Source organism: Hemitrygon akajei, chromosome 8 (genome assembly GCF_048418815.1).
Source record: "Hemitrygon akajei chromosome 8, sHemAka1.3, whole genome shotgun sequence".
Lineage (NCBI taxonomy): Eukaryota > Metazoa > Chordata > Chondrichthyes > Myliobatiformes > Dasyatidae > Hemitrygon > Hemitrygon akajei.
In genome coordinates this window covers 99,402,317-99,423,516 of record NC_133131.1, presented here as the reverse complement: position 1 = coordinate 99,423,516, position 21,200 = coordinate 99,402,317, and the positions used below count along the sequence as shown (strand labels likewise).

Below are 21,200 nucleotides of genomic sequence, written 5' to 3'. Positions count from 1 at the left end.
AATATGTATCCCCTGCATCAGTTACCACTCTTCCACACTACTATAATATTGCAGCCTTAATGCTCTCTCCTGGCCTTCCTAATTCCCTTTGAGTTCTTTTCTACCATCTTTATAATCCCCAGGAGCTCCCTTTGATTTTAGGTTCTGAAACCTTACATGTGTTTCCTTTTTCTTCTTGATTAAATTCACCATATTTCTCAACAGCCAAGGTATCCTCAACTTGCCATCGTTGTCCTTCTTTCTTACAGGAATATACCGATCTTCTACTCTGCGTACTTGGTCTTTAAATATCTTCCACATGTCAGAGGCAGACTTGCCCAAAAACAGCTGTTTCCAATTAACTCTCCCTCGTTCCTGAAATCAATCAAACCTGATAGAAGAGAAAGAGGAAAGTATTTCCAGGCAAATGCAGGGTAGACTGAATTATAGTCTTGGGCTTGGATAGCTCTCATGGCCTTGAGATATCCTGTGGCGTTTTATAGTGAATGGAAAACCTTTGACGCAGAATTGTTCGTATTTCAGAAGATATAGAAGCAAGTTTCCACAAGAAGCAACCCAAATTAGGTGTTATTTTTGTAATTTTGATCGTGGATTAAAGAGATACCTTATGTCCTTCATTAAAATTGTACATGGGATCTTTTATATCCACAAAATCAGAAAACTGCCTCTTTTAATGCTTTACTTGGTGCTTTGTTCTATCAAGACTTAAACTCAACCTTCTAACTCAGATGAGAAGACAACCACTTGAGCCACAGCTGAAGGACTGAATTGGGGAAAGTAAGTGACAGGCTAGACCACAGGCTGAGAAACATCTCAGAACATGCAGACTATCTCAGTGCAGAAAAAACCCTGCACTCCAATAACTAAGCATGCCTCAACCAGTCATTACCTATATTGGCAGAATTCAAAGGCTGGATAAAATCAGTTAGCTAAAAATATCTTGCACAAAATGTCCTGTACTGAGATTTCTGATATGTTATTTTTAAATGAAGAACCTAACAGCATCTTATTGAAGTCCTAATAGTGTAACTGTGCATAAATACTACCCAGGAGAAAATATATCAGTGCACACAAACAAGTAAATATCTTTATGGTTAAAAAACATTTCATTGAAAAAAATGACAATGAATGTGAAAAGTTATCCATTGATAAGTACCAGTCAGCAGGGCCACAACATTAAAAGAACAGATGCAGGGTTCTGACCTGAAACACCAACTATTCCTAGACCCGGCCACAATTTGTCTTGCTCCAGGTAATAGCAACAGCAGTCCTTTGTGTGTTTCCATTGAAGGAGATGAATTAATTATTTGTGATGTACAACTCCAGAATACCAAAATGAAAAGGAAAACAAGTTTTGATGTAGAACTACCTGATTTGTGTTTAATAGTTTTTGAATGATGCCTTGCAATGGTCATGCGCTAGTTGAGTATTTTTGTGGCAGGTCACCCAAGTTAACTAATGCAACAAGTTTGTTTAATACACACATTCTGATAAACAATCTTTGAAATGTTAACTGTTTTTCTTTCCAAAGAGGCTGCTTGATCCATCGAATATTTACAGTATTTTCTGTTTTAATTTCAGATTTCTAGCATGTGCAGTTTTTTTTATTTTCAATGTTCTGATGTGAAGTAAAATGCAGCTTTCAGCAGATAATTAGCTTCATTTGCACTAAAGTTCAGGTAAAATTTTAAAATCTAATGTTGAACAGGTTTCTCTCAGCATTACCTTCCAAAAAAATGTTATACGTACCTCCACAAATATAATGCCCTACAATGAAATTCTGAAAGCTGAGATAAAACTACTGATCAACTATGGATTGCAATGAAATGCAAGGCTTTGTAATGCTTAAATTCATAGCATCCTGAACCAAACCAGTTGTTTCCTATACTGGCAAATCTCAAATTCTCAAAGGCTGGTTAAAACCCATTAAGTCAAAAACATCTTGCAGAAAATGTTAGACAGGGGCCTATTATTAGAAGCAGGACAGAGAAACCAGACTAATGTCTGTGGCACCAAGAAGCCATACAAAACTGTTCAGTGTTTATTTCTCCCCCTTAGCAACAGCCACTTCTTTTGGAAAATCTCACTTTTAACATCAACTAGTGTTGAATGTTTTCCAAAGAGAGACATGCTGCTGTTGGTTCAGAACTGACATGGCTGAACTACCAGACTCCGATGTGCCCACTTCCTGACACTGATGATTTATGGCTGCTATAACTCTGATAACATGTGAACCCTTGTGTCTTCAGAGTTCTTAATGACTCCAATTTCATCACAAATTCTCAAACCTAGACCTTCAGAATACTGGGAATCCATAAAGCAAGGTGCTCATTCTGGGGGGGGAAAAAAAAATCAGATTTTTGGGAAATTCAAGGATTGGATTTACTCCACTTAATGGAAATAAACTGGGCCAGAAATGATAGAATGTAGAGACTGATTTTGTTTGCCAAATAGCTGACAATTGTTAGAATTGTTCACTTTAGGCCTACTTTGGTATTAATTGAAGGAGATTGAGCTTACTTGCTCCACTACTGTGAATTCCTTCCTTCAGCTCAGTCTTTCAAGCCTCTTGGAAGTCAGTCTCCTCATATTCCCTGCTGTTGCTACCTTAAGTGTCTTCATTAGATAATTCAACATCTGATTCAGACCTACTTACACAGTCCATATGCAATCTCCCGGTCCAAATGTTCTACCACGCCCAGTTACTTGTCTGAAATATACTCCTACCATTTAATTTTACATCCATCTCCCCGATGCTGTTCCATTCCACAACCGTCAGGTCCTTTCTTCCCTAACCTGACCTCAAACCTCCCCACCTCCCCACTCCAGGAATCTACAGCTCATCACACATCCACAGTTAAACCTCGGATTGTGAGTTAGTGAATGCAAGATCACCGAGAACGCTTATGTTGTTGGGAAACTCGCACAGAATCAGCATGAGACTCCAGCACCTCCACTAGTGTTCCTTTGTCATGGAAAGTTTTCCAGGATAAGGCATTACAAGATAGTTTTCATCTTTGAATGAATATATACACACATCTGCATAAAGCAAACTATTAATATATAGGAATTACAATGATGTTTGGGTTGAACACAGAACATCCATGTCACTCCCAAGAATTACTTCATGAAAACTTCAGATCTTCCATATTTAGACAAAGGCTTCCCATTTGATACGTGCTTTCAACATTAAGCATGATTGTCCCTATCATCCATTCGTTCTCTTTAGACAGAATTTCAAGATAGCTGGGCTTTGAACCATTGTTCATTATTCTATTGAAACAAAATATTAACAATGAAATCCAAACACAAAATTTTGTTTGCTCATAAAGAACTAGAGAAATAAAACTTCCGATATGTACCTCAATCTTTACCTTCCTTTTTCCCCCTCACGCCCCCCCTCCCCACTTTTCATGGTTAGGAGTATCAAAAAAAATCCCTCAAAGTATTTCAAAAATAAAATTCAAAACAATAATTCATGCTAGGAAAGTAAGCAATTTTAATTGAGGCCATTGGTGACCACATACCGTATTATTATGTTCTTATTAAGGCATATCATGACCTGTTTTTGCAGTGGTGTAAATGCTGGAAATCATAAGCGATTTGGGCAAAAGTTGTATTTTTTTTTAAACTAGATGCAGAATTTGTTGTATCAAACAAAACTAGTTTGCATGTGAGGCATTCAACCAAAATGAAAGACTGTTTTATCATGACTCACGGTTTTAAATGCAATCATGTAACAGTATCTTTGGCTGTTACTATATTATTCCCAGAACACCTGGAAGCAGTTTAAAGGTTCTATTTAAATCACTCATAAAAATATTAAATGCATCAGGTTGTCCTCTCACTGCTCAAAGTATCTATATACAACACCTCTATCATTCACTCCATCGCTCAGATTCTCTTTCTGCCTCATTTTAAATTCTTCCCATCAACATGTCTCCAATGGTGCCTTATTCCTACATCTGTGCATTTAGTACCAAGCACCTAAGATGTATGAGCAGAACTAGGCCATTCGGCCCATTGAGTCTGCACTGCAATTCCATTGTGGCTGATCTATCATTCCTCACAACCCCATTCTCTGTTTCTCCCCATCACCTTACACACCTTACTAATAAAGAACCTATCAATCTCTACTTTAAATATATCCCTTGTCTTGGCCTCCACAGCCATCTGTGGTAATGAATTCCACAGATTCACCACTCTCCGCCTGAAGAAATTCCTCCTCATCTCTGTTCTAAGTGGACATCCTTCTATTCTGAGACAGAGTCCTCTGGTCCTAGACTCCCCCACTATAGGGAACATCATTTCCAAATCCACTCCATCTAGGCCTTTCGGTATTTGATAGGTTTCAATGAGATCCCCCTATCCCTTCCCCATTCTTCTAAACTCCAGTGAATATAGCCCAAAGCCATCAAATGCTCCTCTGAACTCAAACATCAGCACACCCTTTCTTAGATAAGGGGCCCAAGACTGCTCACAATGCTCCGAGTGCAGTCTGACCAACGCCCTATGAAGCCTGAACATTGCTTTTACAGTATATACTAGTCGTCTTGAAATGAATGCTAACGTTGCATTTGTCTTCCTTACCATCTCCTCAACCTGCAAGTTAACTTTTAGAGAATTCTGCACAAAAATTTGCACCTCTGATTCCTGCATTTTCTCCCCATTTAGAATGTAGTCTACGCCTTTATTCCTTCTATCAAAGTGCATGACCATAAACTTCCATACACGATATTCCATCTAACCCTCCCCACTTATCTTTGTATCATTCACAAACCTGGCCACAAAGCCACCAATACCATCATCCCAAATCATTGTCATATAAAGTGAAAAGCAGTAATCCCAACATTGACCCCTGTGGAACACTAGTCACTGGCAGCCAACCAGAATAGGCCCTCCTTTATTCCCACTCTTTGCCTCCTACAGGTCAGCCAATCACTGTGTTAAATATTTTTTATTCTTTTTTTCTACAAACAAAAAAATACAGCACATCCACAAAAACCACGACCATAACAAAATCAAATTAAATATTGAGCAGCAAAAGGGAGAATAATATAAAGGCAAGAGTAAACATACACAGCGAAGGTGCACCGCACCAAGAAAACCTCAGTCCTCACCCCGTAAGAAAATCCAATACAGGGCCCCATATCCTTTCAAAGATGTCCCCTCTGTCCTCATTACATAGCCTCAGCCTCTCCAAATGTAAAGTATTTGTCAGTTCTCTCAGCCACAGATTGTATGTAGGCACAGAGTCCATTTTCCACATTTGCAGGATTAACTTCTTAGCAATCACCATTCCAAACAATACAGCCATTTTTTCATACTTATTGGCTGAAGATAGGGAGTTTGTTGCTCCAAGGAGGGCTATGAGCGGGTCTGGTTCCCACTGCTTCCCGTTGCTTCCCATAAGCCTCAGGGAAACAGTGAAAAATACTTTTCCAGTATGCATAAAGCTTACAACATGACCAGAATGAATGTGACAAGTTACTGTTCTCAGATTTACATCTATAACAAACTGGTGAAACATCAGGATAGAAGCTGTGCAACTTTTCTTTGAAATAATGGAGTCTATGGATTGTTTTAAACTGTATAAGTCTGTGTCTGACATTAACCGAACAATCACGTATACTCTTTAAACACTCATCCCAGACCTCCTCGGTCAGTTCTATACCCAATTCATCCACCCATGCCTGTTTAAGACCTGCAGTATTCACCCGAGCTCCATCTGATAAAAATAGGATATGGCAATACGAGTAACCCGATCAAATTTATTGCCTCCAGGGACTCATGTTTGTCTAAAACTTCGAAATTAGGTATATATTTCCTAACATAATCTCGAATTTGTAAATATCTAAAATAAATTTCCTAATGTATCTATTACAAAAAACCCAAGTGAATTGCAAGTGAATTGACGAAACAAAGTTGAACACGTTAAACACAATATTGACTTTTGGAAAACCCTTCCAATTTCTTTGGTGGGGAGGGTTAACCTAATCAAGATGATTGTACTGCCACGATTTCTTCATCTTTTCCAGTCAATTCCACGTTTTATTCCTCTGTCATATTTTAAGCAATTGGATTCAATTATTATACCCTTTATTTGGAATTATTAAGCCATTAGAATTACTAAAAAACACTTGTCAAAGCCCAAGGAAGCAAGTGGTTTTGCCCTACCAGACGTTAAAATGTATAACTGGGCTGCCCACCTATCCATTCTTGCATGGTGGAAAACAGGCCCACCCTCTACCTCAGACTCGTGCCCAGCATGGTTACTCATAGAGCGAGTGCTTTGTAAGAAGACTTCCTTACCAGCTCTCCTTAATAGCCCCACTGCAGTTAATAAGTCACGTTTTAGTAACAGCTTTGTGGTTGGCAGCACTATAAGAATTTGGAAGCAGATTCAACTACACATTAAGGCCCCAAAAACTTATATTGACACTCTGATTTGTGACAATCATTCCTTTTTGCCTGGCCTGAATGATACTGTTTTTTCTTCCTGGAAACAGAGTGGCATCTGTAGTGTAGGTGACCTATATATGTTAATGGAAACTTTGCCTCATTTGAGCAGTTACAAGCAGTTTACAATATCTCTGCATCTAGTCAGCCAATCTTCTATCCACACTAGTGTCTTTCCTGTAATACCATGAGCTCTAATTTTGTTTAGAAGCATTTCAACTCAATGGTTCAATTTAATATCAGAAAATGTATACAGTATACAACCTGAAATTCTTACTCTTTACAGACAGCCAGGAAATAGAAAAAAAAAGATGAAAGACAGAAAAGCCCCAAGGCCCCCCTCACACGCATTAGCAGTAACAATAGCATTAACACTCCCCCCTCACCTTGTTTCAGCAAAAGCATCAGAACCCCACCACCCACCATGCAAGCAATAGCAAAACCCCCAGAGACGATCAAGAACTACTGTCCATCACAATGCTTCATCTGAACAGACGTTTCTCTCACTAATGAGAGATATATCACTCCTGCCACAAGAGAGGAGACCAACAGCTTGATGTTTCTATCTGCAGCGTCACTAATTCAACTCAGAGCCAACAGACAGCGAGAGAGTAACCACTCGAGTACAGAGGCATCCAGCAGCTGTGCCCACTGTCATATTGACAATCTAAATTTATTACAAGTGCATCCCAAATCTCAAATTAATAATAATAAAGAAACTGGGAAGTGTTTTCACTCTGCTTGACCATTGCATCAGATTTCTGTGTGATATTACTCAACTTTAGCATTAGTTACTGGCTACTTTGAAATGCAAAGCCTCACAATTTTGTATTCACTAACGACAACCACCCCCCCCCCCCCCCGCAACATTGGCATTATTTGAAAATCCTCCACAGAACTACTGCAATAAGGCAGTGGCATAAACAGAAAATTAGCCGAAGAATCCAAACCTGGAGGAGAAAGGGTTAGGGTGAGGGGAAATGAGAGAAAGAACTTTTTTCCGTCCAGGTGGTAGTTGGAATCCAGAACACTGCTTGAGTGAACAATGTTGGTGGTTGCCACGATTTAAACACCACCGAGATGAGAACTGAAATCACCAATGCATAGAAATATGCGGATCAGGTGCTGATGGGGACTTGATGGTTGCCATGGACATAGTGGGCCAAAAAACCTCTTTCTCAGCTGCATGGCTCTGAGGAGTTTTCACAATCAAATATGACTGCTGGTGAAGCAGGATGTCCAGTTCCTCTCAAAGTTATTTCAACACTTGAAAGGAGACGTGGCAGTTCTTAGTTTCCCAGTTATCACACCCCATTAGACAACTATAACTCATCATCTCCCTCATGTCTCATCAGCTTCAGTTAACATTCCTTTGGAAGACTAAGGCACACATGCAACCTCTTACTGTCTTTCAGCCCTTCTTGCTTTTCCAAAGCAGAGTTTCTGATCACATCTACCTCCCCTCATCACATGTTTTTACATCCTGGCCACAGCTACCACTGCTGAAAATTCCTCTTTCTTGCTTCCTCAAGCCAGAGTAAGTGCCGTAGTTAGCATAATGCTGTCCAGTACCAGCAACCCGCCACAGCTTGGAAGGAGTTTGCACGTTCTCTCAGTGACTACAGGCATCCTCCCACAGTCCAAGGATGTATTGGTCGGTTATTGTTAATTATCCTGTGGTTGGACTATGATTAAATTGGGGGATTGCGGGGTAGTGTGGCTCCAAGTGCCAAAAGGGCCTATTCCACTTCATATCTCAATAAATAGAATAAAAACTCCACTGTTCAAATGTAGGGAAGTGGAGTTTGCAGAATCTGGTTTTCCCTTGGGTGCCTGGTTTTGTCCAACATTTCACGGACAATAGTTGGTAGGTTAATTGGCAACTGTAAATTACCACCTAGTGTAGCAGTCAGGGGATTTTTAATAGGCACGACTGAGAACATATTGTAGAGAATTAAGTGGGGGGGGATAGGATTTAGGACAAAAACAGAATGGTAGAGGTTTTCCGGTGATGTCATCGTCGAGAATGGCAGCTTAAGTCACTAGCTCCTCTGGAAAAATGCGTATTAAGCCCCATTAACCCGTCAAATATAATATTTTTCGAAAAATATTTGAACTGAAGAGGGGCAAGAATGGGGAAAAAGAATGGAAGTAAAAAAAGCGACACTGCGGAGCCTGCATCCAAGAGGAGTGCAGCGAGTGGCTCTCTGACCCAACCGCGTGCGAGCGAGGCGGCCACTGGGCCTCATTCAGATGAAGCGGCGAATATGTTCGAAATCCTGAAAGAAATAATGGAGGTCCAGAAAGATATAAAGCAGCAGCTCCATGATATTAAGGCAGAGCTCGCCAGCGTTAATCAAAAAAATAGCGGTGGCAGAGACTCGCATTGAGAAGGTGGAAGATCGCGTTCAAAACGTGGAACGGATACCGAGCAAGACAATAAAAATCATACATCACCAAGAAGGTAAACTGCTTGATCTAGAGGGAAGATCACGGTGGGAAAATATCAGAATTTACAACGTTCCTGAAGGAGCGGAGGGCCCGTCTATGATGGAGTTTGTCGGAAAGTTACTGCGGAATGCACTGGAGCTTCCCACAGCTATGAAGCTGGAAGTCGAAAGAGCCCACCACGCGTTAGTCCCAAAACCTACCCAGGATAGAAAGCCACGCTCAATTATAATTAAAATTCCTTCAGTACCGCACCAAGGCAGAGATTCTACAAAGGGCCTGGGGTAAGAAGAGAGTGTTTTTAAGAGGATAAATTAATATATTTCGACCAAGATTACCCCCCCCCCGCGATCCTCCAGAAACGCAAAGAATACTCTGAAGCAAAGCGAGTACTAAAGCAAAATAAGATTAGATTTCAAACTCCGTACCCTGCTAAACTGAGTGTTTTATGACAACGGGACGCAGTTGTACCAGACAGTGGAAGAGGCGACTACAGACATGAAGGCCAGAGGGTTGTCCATCAGCATGACCAAAATGAAAGAAAGCCTGGCTGAGGAATTATCTCGCTCAGCTTGGGAAATAATGCGAGAATCTAGAAGGCAGGAGCTGGGAGGAAGCCGAGAGAAACATATCAGGAAGAGATCGGGAGTTTCCCAAAGACAGTCCTCACCCCCTTCAGAACAGCCATAAGGTTTGGCTAACTTTAAAAATGCTGAGAAGCTAAACAGAAGCAAAAGTACATGGTGGTATACCTATCTCGAGAAATACTTATTATAATGTGGAATTTATATTATTTAGTTGTTATTCTTTATTCGCTCACTTACTCCTTTTTCCCCATCAAAATGAGAATGAACGTGTGTGTGTGTGTGTGTGTGTGTGTGTGCGCGCGCTTATATATATATATATATATATACACACACAGGGAAATCTTTTCTGTGTAATGGATTTGTTCACTGACTTTTATGAATACTGCAATGGGGGCCCTCAACTCACAAGTAGGAGGGGTTATCCCCCACATTTCCTCTAGCTCAACGCAGGGTCATTTACTAGAGACCTCAGCCTTGGAATCACACGTTCGTTGCTATTTTTGTTATTATTTGAGTTTCTTGGTTCATATTTGTTCAGGGAGTAGATCAATTAAGTTTTATTCTAATTTCAATGATACATTGACAGATAAATACAGATGGCTAAGGACAAGGTAAAATTCATTTCTTTTAAAGTAAATGGGCTATTAAATCCAATCAAACGTAAGAGAATTTTATCCAAAATGAAAAAAGAACAAGCCCATGTAGTATATTTACAGGAAACTCATTTAAGTGATAATCAGCATAAAAAACTAAAGAGAATTGGCTTCACTAATCTGTTTTTCTCCTCATATAAATCAAGACATAGGAGAGTTGCTATTCTTATCTCAAGTAAGCTAAGTTTTGAAAAAATATTCAAAATGGGAGATAAAGAAGGCAGATATATTCTGGTAAGGGGGAATATAGACGGCAATTCAGTTACTCTATTGAATATATACGCACCCCCGGGAAGTGATATTGGTTTCTTTCAGAAAATTACTGATGTTATGGTAACGGAAACAGAAGGTCTCCTGATATGTGGGGGAGACTTAAATTTACAATTACAACCAAACTTAGACTCTTCCAATAGAAAAACCTATGAAACAAAATCTTTACATAAGAAAGTTAATACACTTTTTGGGGATGTTGGTTTAATTGATATATGGAGGGACCTTTTCCCTGACAGAAGGGATTACACTCATTATTCTGCTCCATATTCTGTATATACAAGAATAGACTATTTCATAACATTTGGAAAAGACAAAGACAAAATAAACACCTGTGGAATTGGGACAATAGATGTAAGTGACCATGCACCTATATATTTATCTGTTGATTTTGACCTACAACCAAAGAATACTATTTGGAAACTAAATTCAAGTCTACTCAATGATCTGTACTTTAAAGAACAAATTAAAAAAGAAATTGGTCTCTACTTAGAATTTAATGATAATGGAGAGGTTTCACCTCCCATTTTATGGGATACTCTGAAGGCGGTCTTAAGAGGGAAAATTATAGCATTATCGTCATATAAGAAAAAAATAAGGAATAAAACATTAGAGGAATTACAAAATAGGCTGAAGGAACTAGAGAAAAAACACAAATTGAATTTGGCACAGGATACATTAGGGGAAATTAAAAGAATTAGGAATGAAATAAATAATTTGGCTACGCAAGAAATCAGGAAAAACTTAATGTTTCTGAAACAGAGACATTGTGAAAGTGGATCGAAATCTATGAAAATACTGGTGTGGAAATTGAAAAAAAAGATAGCAGAAAATACAATTCATAGAATTAGAGACTCAAGAACAAAAATGATAAAAAAAATAAGCTAAGTGAAATTCAAGAAGCTTTTGAAGTGTTTTACTAAACTCTATATTCCAAAGTTCCGGGGGAAGCATAACCCAAATTGACACCTTCTTGAATTCTCTAGAGTTACCCACTTTAAGCGAAGAACAAAATAGAACGATGACTGGTGACATAACTGGTTCAATTAAAAGCTGCAATTAGTAGGCTTAAATTAAGCAAGTCACCAGGATCAGATGGGTATATGGCAGTGCTACAAAGAATTTAAAAATGAGTTAATTCCTGTTTTACTCCCCACAATGAACTGGGCTCTCAAATGCCACCCAGTTCGAAGGAAGCGATAATCTCAGCTATACCGAAAGAAGGCAAGGATAAAATGGAATCCGGGTTATTTAGACCAATATCCGTTCTTAATGTAGATTATAGGTTATTTACCTCCATCATGGCCAAACGATTAGAGGAGTTTCTACCCATACTGATATGTAATAATCAGACAGGTTTTATACGACAACGCCAGACTCAAGACAATATACGAAGGACACTTCACATTATGGATCATATACAAAAAAATAAAATCGAAGCAATAGTGATAAGCGTGGACGCTGAAAAAGCATTTGATTTGGTTAATTGGAATTTTCTTTACAGAGTTTTACATAGATTTGGTTTCCAAGACACAATTATTAAAACTATACAGACACTATATGACAATCCTACTGCTAGGATTAAAATCAATGGATATTTATCAAATAGTCTTACCCTAGAAAGGGTCACGAGGCAGGGCTGTGCATGGTCACCACTACTCTTCACGTTATATCTGGAACCATTAGCTCAATACATCAGACAAAATGAAGATAGGGGAATTACTATTAAAGGGACAGAGCATAAATTGGCTTGTTAAGCAGATGACATTTTGATCTATCCAGGGCAACCAACATACTCTTTACCTAAATTGATGCAATCCTTTGAACAATATGGTCAATTATCAGGATACAAGATCAACATAGATAAAACCCAATTACTTTCATATTACTATAGCCCACCAAGAGAAATTGAAAGTCGATACCCCTGGGCATGGCACACAGAGTCTTTCAAGTATTTGGGCATCATTATGCCAAATGATTTGGCAAATTTATCAGAATGTAATTATCAGCCTTTATATAAAAAAAATTAAGGAAGATGTGGCAAGATGGAACCTGATTCCTTTTTTCAGTCTCAGTTCAAGGATTGAGTCTATTAAAATGAATATACTGCCCAGACTGTTATATCTCTTTCAGACCCTACCAATAGAGATTAATCAAAATCAATTCAACGAATGGAACAAGATGCTATCAAGGTATATTTGGCAGGGTAAAAGGCCTAGAGTTCGTCTCAAAACTTCGCAATTAGCAAAGGAAAAGGGGGGATGGGGCCTACCTTCTCTTAGAGATTATTATTTTGCAGCACAGTTGAGAGCTGTGATATGTTGATGCAACCCATCATATGACGCTCAATGGAAAAACATTGAGGAGCGGGTACTTCCCATCCCCATACAAGCAATTTTGGCTGATAACAACCTGCAAAGGTACATAAATACTATTGATAACCCATGGGTGAAATTGACTCTTAAAATATGGAAAACTACTATAAAAGAATATAATCTAGAGGGAGATATTGCAATTCTTAAATGGTGTACATATGACTCTGATTTTACACCAAATAAATTGGATGCTAGACTTAAGGACTGGACAGCTAAAGGAATAACAGTTCTTTGCAACATAATGAAAGAAGGAACACTGTTCAGTTTTGAAATGCTTAAAGAGAAACACTTATTAGAAAAACAAGATTTTTAATCGGTATTTACAGATGCAACAATATGTTAATAAGACGCTTAAAAATGTAACCAAGGCAAATACATGCTTGATAGAGCTCTTTAGAAAAGCATATAATTCAGATAATGGTAGTAGAATCATTTCAAGCATGTGTAAGGGGTTGTTAAATCTTAAAACACATTCGATTTCATACACTAAAACAAAATGGGAGAAGGAAGGAGGGATAATTATATCTGAGGAAGAATGGACATCAATATGGAGATATCAATAGAAGTGTACCAATTCACAGAAATGGAGGGAGTTTGGATGGAAAAACTTAATAAGATATTTTATTACACCCTCTCAGAAATCCCATTATGATAGTAACCTCCCTGTTTGCTGGAGAAATTGTGGAAATCAAAATGCAGATCATTATCATATTTTTTGGGACTGCCCTGTTATCAAAAACTACTGGAGGGGGATACACAATGCCCTACAAGACATCTTTAAATGTGAAATTCCTTTGGAGAGTAAGACCATATATTTTGGATATATACCTCAAGAATGGTTGAAAAGAGATAAATGTTTAATGAATATACTGTTGGTGGCTGGTAAAAAGACTCTTACTAGGAAATGGTTATCACAGGAGAGCCCAACTTTAAATACATGGATGGAAATTACAATGGACATTTACAAAATGGAGAAGATAACAGCATCTGTTAATCATAAGCTGGAACAATTTGATTCATACTGGAGAAAATGGTTTAACTAAATAATGCCTCATAGGCCTGATTTTATTCTCACAAATCAATGAATCTGTTGTAAAAAAAAAATCACTCCTTACTTGTACATAGTTCTTTCCTTTTGCTTGTTTTTTTCTTTCCACTCTTTTCTATAAGTGTATACCTCAGATAAATACTTTGTGGAGATTTGTGATATATATGATTATATGATGTATATGTACAATGTCTGAAATACATCTTATGGAAATGTTTGTTTGATGAACTTCAATAAAAAAATAAATTACAAAAAAAAACAATGGTAGAATAACCAAGCTGCCATCAGCATCTCCGGTGACAACAGGTGCAACTCAACATGTTGAGACCCTGAATCAGGACTTCAGAGAATAGGATTGATGGGGTTGCTTTGACAGCCAGCATAGATTTAGTGATGCAAATGCCCTCTGTAATGCTGTAAAGAAGTTATTAAAAATCCACTTAACCATCATCCTTCCCCTAAGTGACCTATGCCAAATCTCCGGAAGGTAAAAAAAATAAAATCACATATAAATTCTTTGTAACTTGCCCTTCCCTGCTCGAGCACTACAATTTCTTCCCTGTCAAAATATTTTACCCAGGCTAACCTTTTCTGCATCCACACCAAGAATCCTTCTCCTATTCCCCTACTTCACCATCTAGCCCCTTCTCCAAGGACCTTTTTGATCTCAAGAATTTCTTCAGCTCTTGTAACATTTCTTTCTCAAGCATTTTCTTTAGAACAGGGGTTTCCAACAATTTGTAATGCTATGGTGCCCTACCATTGACTGAGGTGTGTGTGGAGCCCAGGTTGGGAACCTTTGCTTTAGAATGTTTCTGCATTTTAATGCTGCAGTTGTTTTTATTCACAACCCCATCTACAGCCCTAAGGAGACCTCTAGTGGTGGTACCTGAAAAGTGCATGTAATCAAATTAAAAAGAAGAGACTGAATTCTCAATGGAGATTTAAAATATTTTGGAGAGCTGTAAAAGGCAATGCAATCAGCCATGTATTATGGTTGGTGAAGATTTCAAAGAATAAGTGGTAGTCTTTCTCAAAAGGAATTTTGAGGCAATTGTAAAGACAAATAGTAGAGCATCCCAGCACCCAAGCCCACTTCACAGCTCCTGCTTCGACTCTAGTGCCCTTCCACAAATGACTGGCTTTTCACTAGCATGACATTATCCAAATAAGGCAGCACTGCCGGGCAAAGATGTACAGTCACAGTCTGCAGGTGACGACACAGTGCGTCATGTACATCTCTGCTAATCCAGGACCAGGATACAGCCCAACATTGCCTGTCATGTCAGTGTGTCAAGCCTCAGACACACTGCTACATTCTGGTGGCTGCGACTGCTTAATAATGGCTCGCAGATCACGACAGCATAGTTCACTTACCCATGGCTCACTTTCATCAAGTCTGACCCTTTAAACATTTCTTCATTTTCAAAAGGCTTTTGACAAGGTCCCACACAGGAGATTAGTGTGCAAACTTAAAGCGCATGGTATTGGGGGTATGGTATTGATGTGGATAGAGAATTGGTTGGCAGACAGGAAGCAAAGAGTGAGAGTAAACGGGACCTTTTCAGAATGGCAGGCAGTGACTAGTGGGGTACCGCAAGGCTCAGTGCTGGGACCCCAGTTGTTTACAATATATATTAATGATTTAGACGAGGGAATTAAATGCAGCATCTCCAAGTTTGTGGATGACACGAAGCTGGGCAGCGGTGTTAGCTGTGAGGAGAATGCTAAGAGGATGCAGGGTGACTTGGATAGGTTAGGTGAGTGGGCAAATTCATGGCAGATGCAATTTAATGTGGAACGTTAAATTATTGAAACGTATAAAATTCTAAAGGGATTGGACAGGCTAGATGCAGGAAGATTGTTTCTGATGTTGGGGAAGTCCAGAACGAGGGGTCACAGTTGAAGGATAAAGGGGAAGCCTTTTAGGACCAAGATGAGGAAAAACTTCTTCACAGAGAGTGGTGAATCTGTGGAATTCTCTGCCACAGGAAACAGTTGAGGCCGGTTCATTGGCTATATTTAAGAGGAAGTTAGATATGGCCCTTGTGGCTAATGGGATCGGGGGTATGGAGAGAAAGCAGGTACAGGGTTCTGAGTTGGATGATCAGCCATGATCATACTGAATGGCGGTGCAGGCTCGGGGCCGAATGGCCTACTCCTGCACCTATTTTCTATGTTTCTCAAAGGTAGTTTATAGCCCATAAGTATTCACCATGACCTGTGTGGGGTTATTCAGTGCCTACCCACTGAATGAATTCTCTGCTTGAATGCACTCCTTCAGGTTACAAATCTACCAGCTGTCGAATATAGCTGGTCCTTTTTGAATATGGCTTTAAAGCTCCCAACTCATTAAAGTGGTTTCAAAAGCATCTCATTTGGACAAAAATACTACAACATAGTAGAATGGAATGAATATTAGTAGATCCTGGACATTATCATTAGGTCACCAGAATGCCAGGCAAAAGGATTGCATTTCTATATTATTGATTATGGAATTATCATTTGTATTCCTTATAAGAGATTACATTAGACATTTAGGGTAAACTGTCAGCATGATCAAAACTGATCCCTACTCCGCGCATCTTTACATCATCTCAAATAAGAACAAACATTTCACCAACACGAGAAGATTGGCAGTTGCTGGAAATCCGAGCAACACACACAAAATGCTGGAGGAACTCAGCAGGCCAGACAGCATCTATGGAAAAGAGTACAGTCGACGTTTCGGGCTGAGACCCCTCATCGGGTCTTTTCCATAGATGCTGCTGAGTTCCTCCAGCATTATGTGAAGAATGAACACTTTCCACTTTTACAAAATACAAGATGTTTCAATGTTTATTCAATGTTCTATTCACATTAGCATTGTTACATTAATAAACTGGAAACTTGGACTAAAATTCAAATCGAACCACAACAGGTGAGTAATTATTTAAATAAATCCAAGGAGGAAAATTCAAGTATTAATTATGGTGGAAATACTTCCCAAAAATCCATTTGCTTCATTAGTTCCCCTTAGAAAATCTAAAGTTCTTAGTCTATTTTATCTGATAATGATTCCAGGCCAATAGCAATTTGACTGACTCTCAAATACCTTATGAAACTATTAAAATGATGTCGGTACTGATTAGAACTGGGTCATCGAACACCAAACTGGGAACCATATTCAGACACAAGAGACACACCAAGACATTTATTTATTTTTTAAATACATCCTCTGACTAGACATACTGATTGAAAAATGATTTTACATCCAGATTAATACGATTCAGTCATCTGGTAATTTCATACATGTGCATGCATTCTTCTATGTGAAAATTACATACAAAAGCATTTTGCATGGCTTAGGACATGTTTCAGTTCACTTCTGGGTGACACTATGCCACATGGGAACTTGTCCTGGCCCTTTACCTCATCTCAGCTGAGATTTACCCTCCATCGTTTACACACCTAACAAGCTCACTGACCCTTAAATCTGTTCCTTCCTTTGTGGGCAGACATTAGAACTCCTGCACGCGTGACTCAAAATCTTCTCCGCTCACTAACAGAAGCTGCAACACCTTGGACAGGATTCAGAACTGATACAGCAACTGAGCGGCCTGTGGAATTTGCCAGCCTCATTATATTCACTGCATGCAGCCTTTTATTCCCCCGAGGACTGCATGCTGTGATCAACAGCGCCTTGATCAGCCCATAGCTCACTGTGCCTTGGTGCACTGGAGTTAATCAATGGCAGTGGAGCTCAGCTAAAGAGAATACAATACATGTTCTCACCCCCACATCCTCCCTCACCGCTATGAGGGGCTTTTCTTCCAGTGTATCAGGATTCCATTAGTTCAACACATACCCGAAAATTCTATTATTGTACTTTCATATCAGTCAGGACATTGAGTACAGAAATAGGGATGTTACATTGCAGTTATAGATGATTGCCCTGTCTTTGGAAAAACATTAAACTAGAATAGGTGGCTTTGGTTTAGAGGGCTATGGCCCAAACACGGGCAAATATAACCAGCTTAGCGATTAGTTTCAATGGGTTAATAGCTCAACAAATCACTAAGCTTCAAGAGCTTGTCCCTGTGCAAATCACTTTGATTTCCTCATTTGCAGACCTGTGTCAGTTCGGATGGGCAACATCTCCTCCACAATCGGCACCAGCACAGAAGCACCACGAGACTGTGTGCTTAGCCCCTGCTCTACTCATTTTACACCTTTTATTGTGCGGTTACATTGAGCTCCAACACCTTATTCAAGTTTGTTGACAACACTACTGTTGCTGGACCATTCAAAGGTGGTGACAGATCAGCATATAGGAGGGAGATTGAAAATCTGTTTGAGCGGTGCCCCAAGAGAACAACTGGTCACTCAATGTCAGCAAAACCAATGAGCTGATTACTGACTACAGGAAGGAGCAGTCAGAGTTCGATAAGCCAGTCCTCATAGATTCAGCATGTGATCTAAAAATCTGAAAAAACTTCTATAAGTGCACAGTGGAGAGCACCCTAACAGGTTGCATCGCAGCCTGGTATGAAAACACCAATACCCGGGAACAGAAAAGTGGTCGATACGTCCCATTCCATCATAGGCACAACCCTGCCCACAAATAAACACATAGACAATGAGCAAACACGGGGAAATCTGCAGATGCTGGAAATTCAAACAACACACACAAAATGCTGGTGGAACACAGCAGGCCAGGCAGCGTCTATAGGGAGAAGTGCTGTCGACATTTCGGGCCGACGTTAGTCCTGACGAAGGATCTCGGCCCGAAACGTCGACAGCACATATACAATGAGCATTACTGCAAGAAAGAAGCATCCATTATCAAGGACCCTCACACTCCAGACCATGCACTCTTCCCATTATTACCATCGGGCAGGAGGTACCAAATTAGGTCCCACACCACAACCATCAGCTCCTGCACCAGTGTGGATAACTTCACTCACCTCAACTCCCACATGATTCCACAAGCTACTGACTGAACTTTCAAGGACTCAGCAACTCATGTCCTCGATAATATTTGTTTATGCTTTTACTTGCAGAATTTGTCTTCTTTTGCGCATTGTACCTTTTTAAGCCAGAGGGTGGTGAATCTGTGGAATTCTTTGCCACAGGCAGCTGTGAAGGCCATGTCTCTATGTATATTTAAGGCAGAAGTTGTTAAGATTCTTGAACAGTCCAGGGCATGAAGGGATACAGGAGAAGTCAGGGGATTGAGGCTGAGGGGAAAGTTTGATCTGCCATGATGAAATGGCGGAGCAGACTCGAAGGGCCAAATGGCCTAATTCTGCTCCTATATCTTATGGTTTTATGATTGTATCTCATACCTGATTTATGCATAGCTTTCATAAATTCCATTTTGCTTATTTTACTGGAAACAATGGCAAGAAAATTAATCTCAAGGTAGTATATAGACATAGTTTAACAGGAAATTTACGTTGACTGTGGTCATGGTTGGGATGGACAAGTTGTTCCAAGGGGTCAATTTCCATGCAGTTTCACTCTCTGACCCTATTGTACTGACAGCACAGACAATGCCAGAGGGGGAAGGAAGAAACCAGTATACAACTCCTATTTATAAATCTCATTTCCAAACACTATTTCAATCAATTTAGTTCAGTCATCAAGCAGAATATCTTTTACACTCTAATGTAATTACATACTTGAGAATAATAAGCTCTTAAAAAAATGTAAACTTCATTCATTATCTAACATTTCAACAGTAAATCTCTTCAATATAAAGATTATTCCAATTGTCCTCAGAAGGTAGTTGAACGATTTTAACAACAAGGTATGATAGGAAGTTCTGTGAAAACTTAGTGGAAGCACATTTAATAATGATTTGCCAAAGGAAATTTGACTCATATGAAGCTGAAAATTTTGCAAGACCTTTGAATAATGTCGTGAACTATTAACTGTTTTCAGCATAATAATAACCACCATCAAGTAGCTGTTTTCCCTTTATGACTCTCCTCTCAACTACTTACCTTCTTTTTCAGCAATAAACCACCCTATTTCACTAGATTCCTCTCAGTCTAATTAACTTGTTTGCTGAACCAAATTTATCCAAAAATGCAAATGCAGCTGTCTTCTTGAAAAAGGGGAAACCAATATAGACACACACAACCCCCCCAGTCATTCCTGCACTTTAGAGCTATCAAATCTGTTTCAAACCATATACAGCGGATTCCTGTTAATTGGGCCATCAATTAATCAGAGCAGCCACTTATTTGGGACAACTCTTAAAGAACATAAACTAATTGAGTAAATAGCCAGGATTCTCTTTGTTTATTTGGGACACTATGCCATTTAATTGGGACAAGAAACTGTTGCTGAACAGTTTCTGACTAGCGTCAGTTGAATGAACTCGAGTGGTCACAAGACACCCACTGTGCTCCAAGCAAATAGTTTATAAATAGTGTCAGCTGCACGTACGTGTGTTCAAAAGCAGCAATTTTGTCACTCGTAGTTGGCAAGAATAATCAGTAAGACAATTCAGAACTGTTTTGCTCAATGATTTCAAGCATTCAGATTTGGAGATGCCTGAAATGCCAACTAGTGAAAAGGAAATGATTTCATTACTTGAACAAGTTGGGCACTATGAAGAATTTGAAGGTATCGACAATCATCTTGAACGTTACAATGAAAATGAAGATTGGGAAGATTGATGGCTTTGTGTGAAGGCAGTTCACTATCTGCAGTAGGTACCTGCATTGATTTTGTTCATTTACAAGCAATCAAATGAACACGGCAGCACACATTTGTTGATAACTATTACGAACTAATACACAATTTTAAAGTACTGTAATAGCACTGTCAATGCTCTAATTTGTTTATTTGTTTTATATTTCATTTAATTACATAACTTGTTACTCAGTTAAACAGTTTGTCTCTTTTTACCCATTTCCGTGAAATTTAGGCTAATTGGTTCAAAGTGTACTGGTCCTGATGTGTCCCAATTAACCAGAGTCCACTGCACTTCAATATTCATAGTATACTCCACTTTATTTGAAAGAAGGCTTTTTACTCTAAATTATATTATTGACAGGTCACCTACCGGTGTTGCAAGAAACCTATGAAAGGAGCAATGCCAGTTCCAGGCCCCACCATGATGATAGGAACTGCAGTATCAGAGGGTAGGTGGAAAAATGAGTTCTGCCGACTGAAAATGGAAATCTACAAAAGGAAATTCACTTGATGTTAGTAACCCCTTCCCTAGTTGTTTCAATAAAATACTTTAACTGAACCTATTTCTACGATATTGCTTCAAAAGCAGCATCTTTACTCCCTTGTTATAGAAACATAGAAAACCTACAGCACAATACAAGCCCTTTGGCCCACAAAGCTGTGCTGAACATGT

General features: G+C 39.2%; 1 protein-coding gene across 6 annotated transcripts in view; it reads right to left on the bottom strand.

Annotated features, from left to right (window-relative positions):
• mtrr (5-methyltetrahydrofolate-homocysteine methyltransferase reductase) overlaps positions 1-21,200 on the bottom strand; it is a 106,626-nt gene that overhangs the window by 36,596 nt on the left and 48,830 nt on the right. For all 6 annotated transcript variants that reach the window (XR_012099980.1, XR_012099979.1, XR_012099978.1 and 3 more), the window contains exon 12: positions 20,898-21,016. Coding sequence is in view for 3 of the 6 variants with exons in the window: in XM_073054243.1 (XP_072910344.1) it covers positions 20,898-21,016 (119 nt within the window). In the remaining 3 variants the exon portion in view is untranslated. The remainder of the gene's footprint in view (positions 1-20,897; positions 21,017-21,200) is intronic.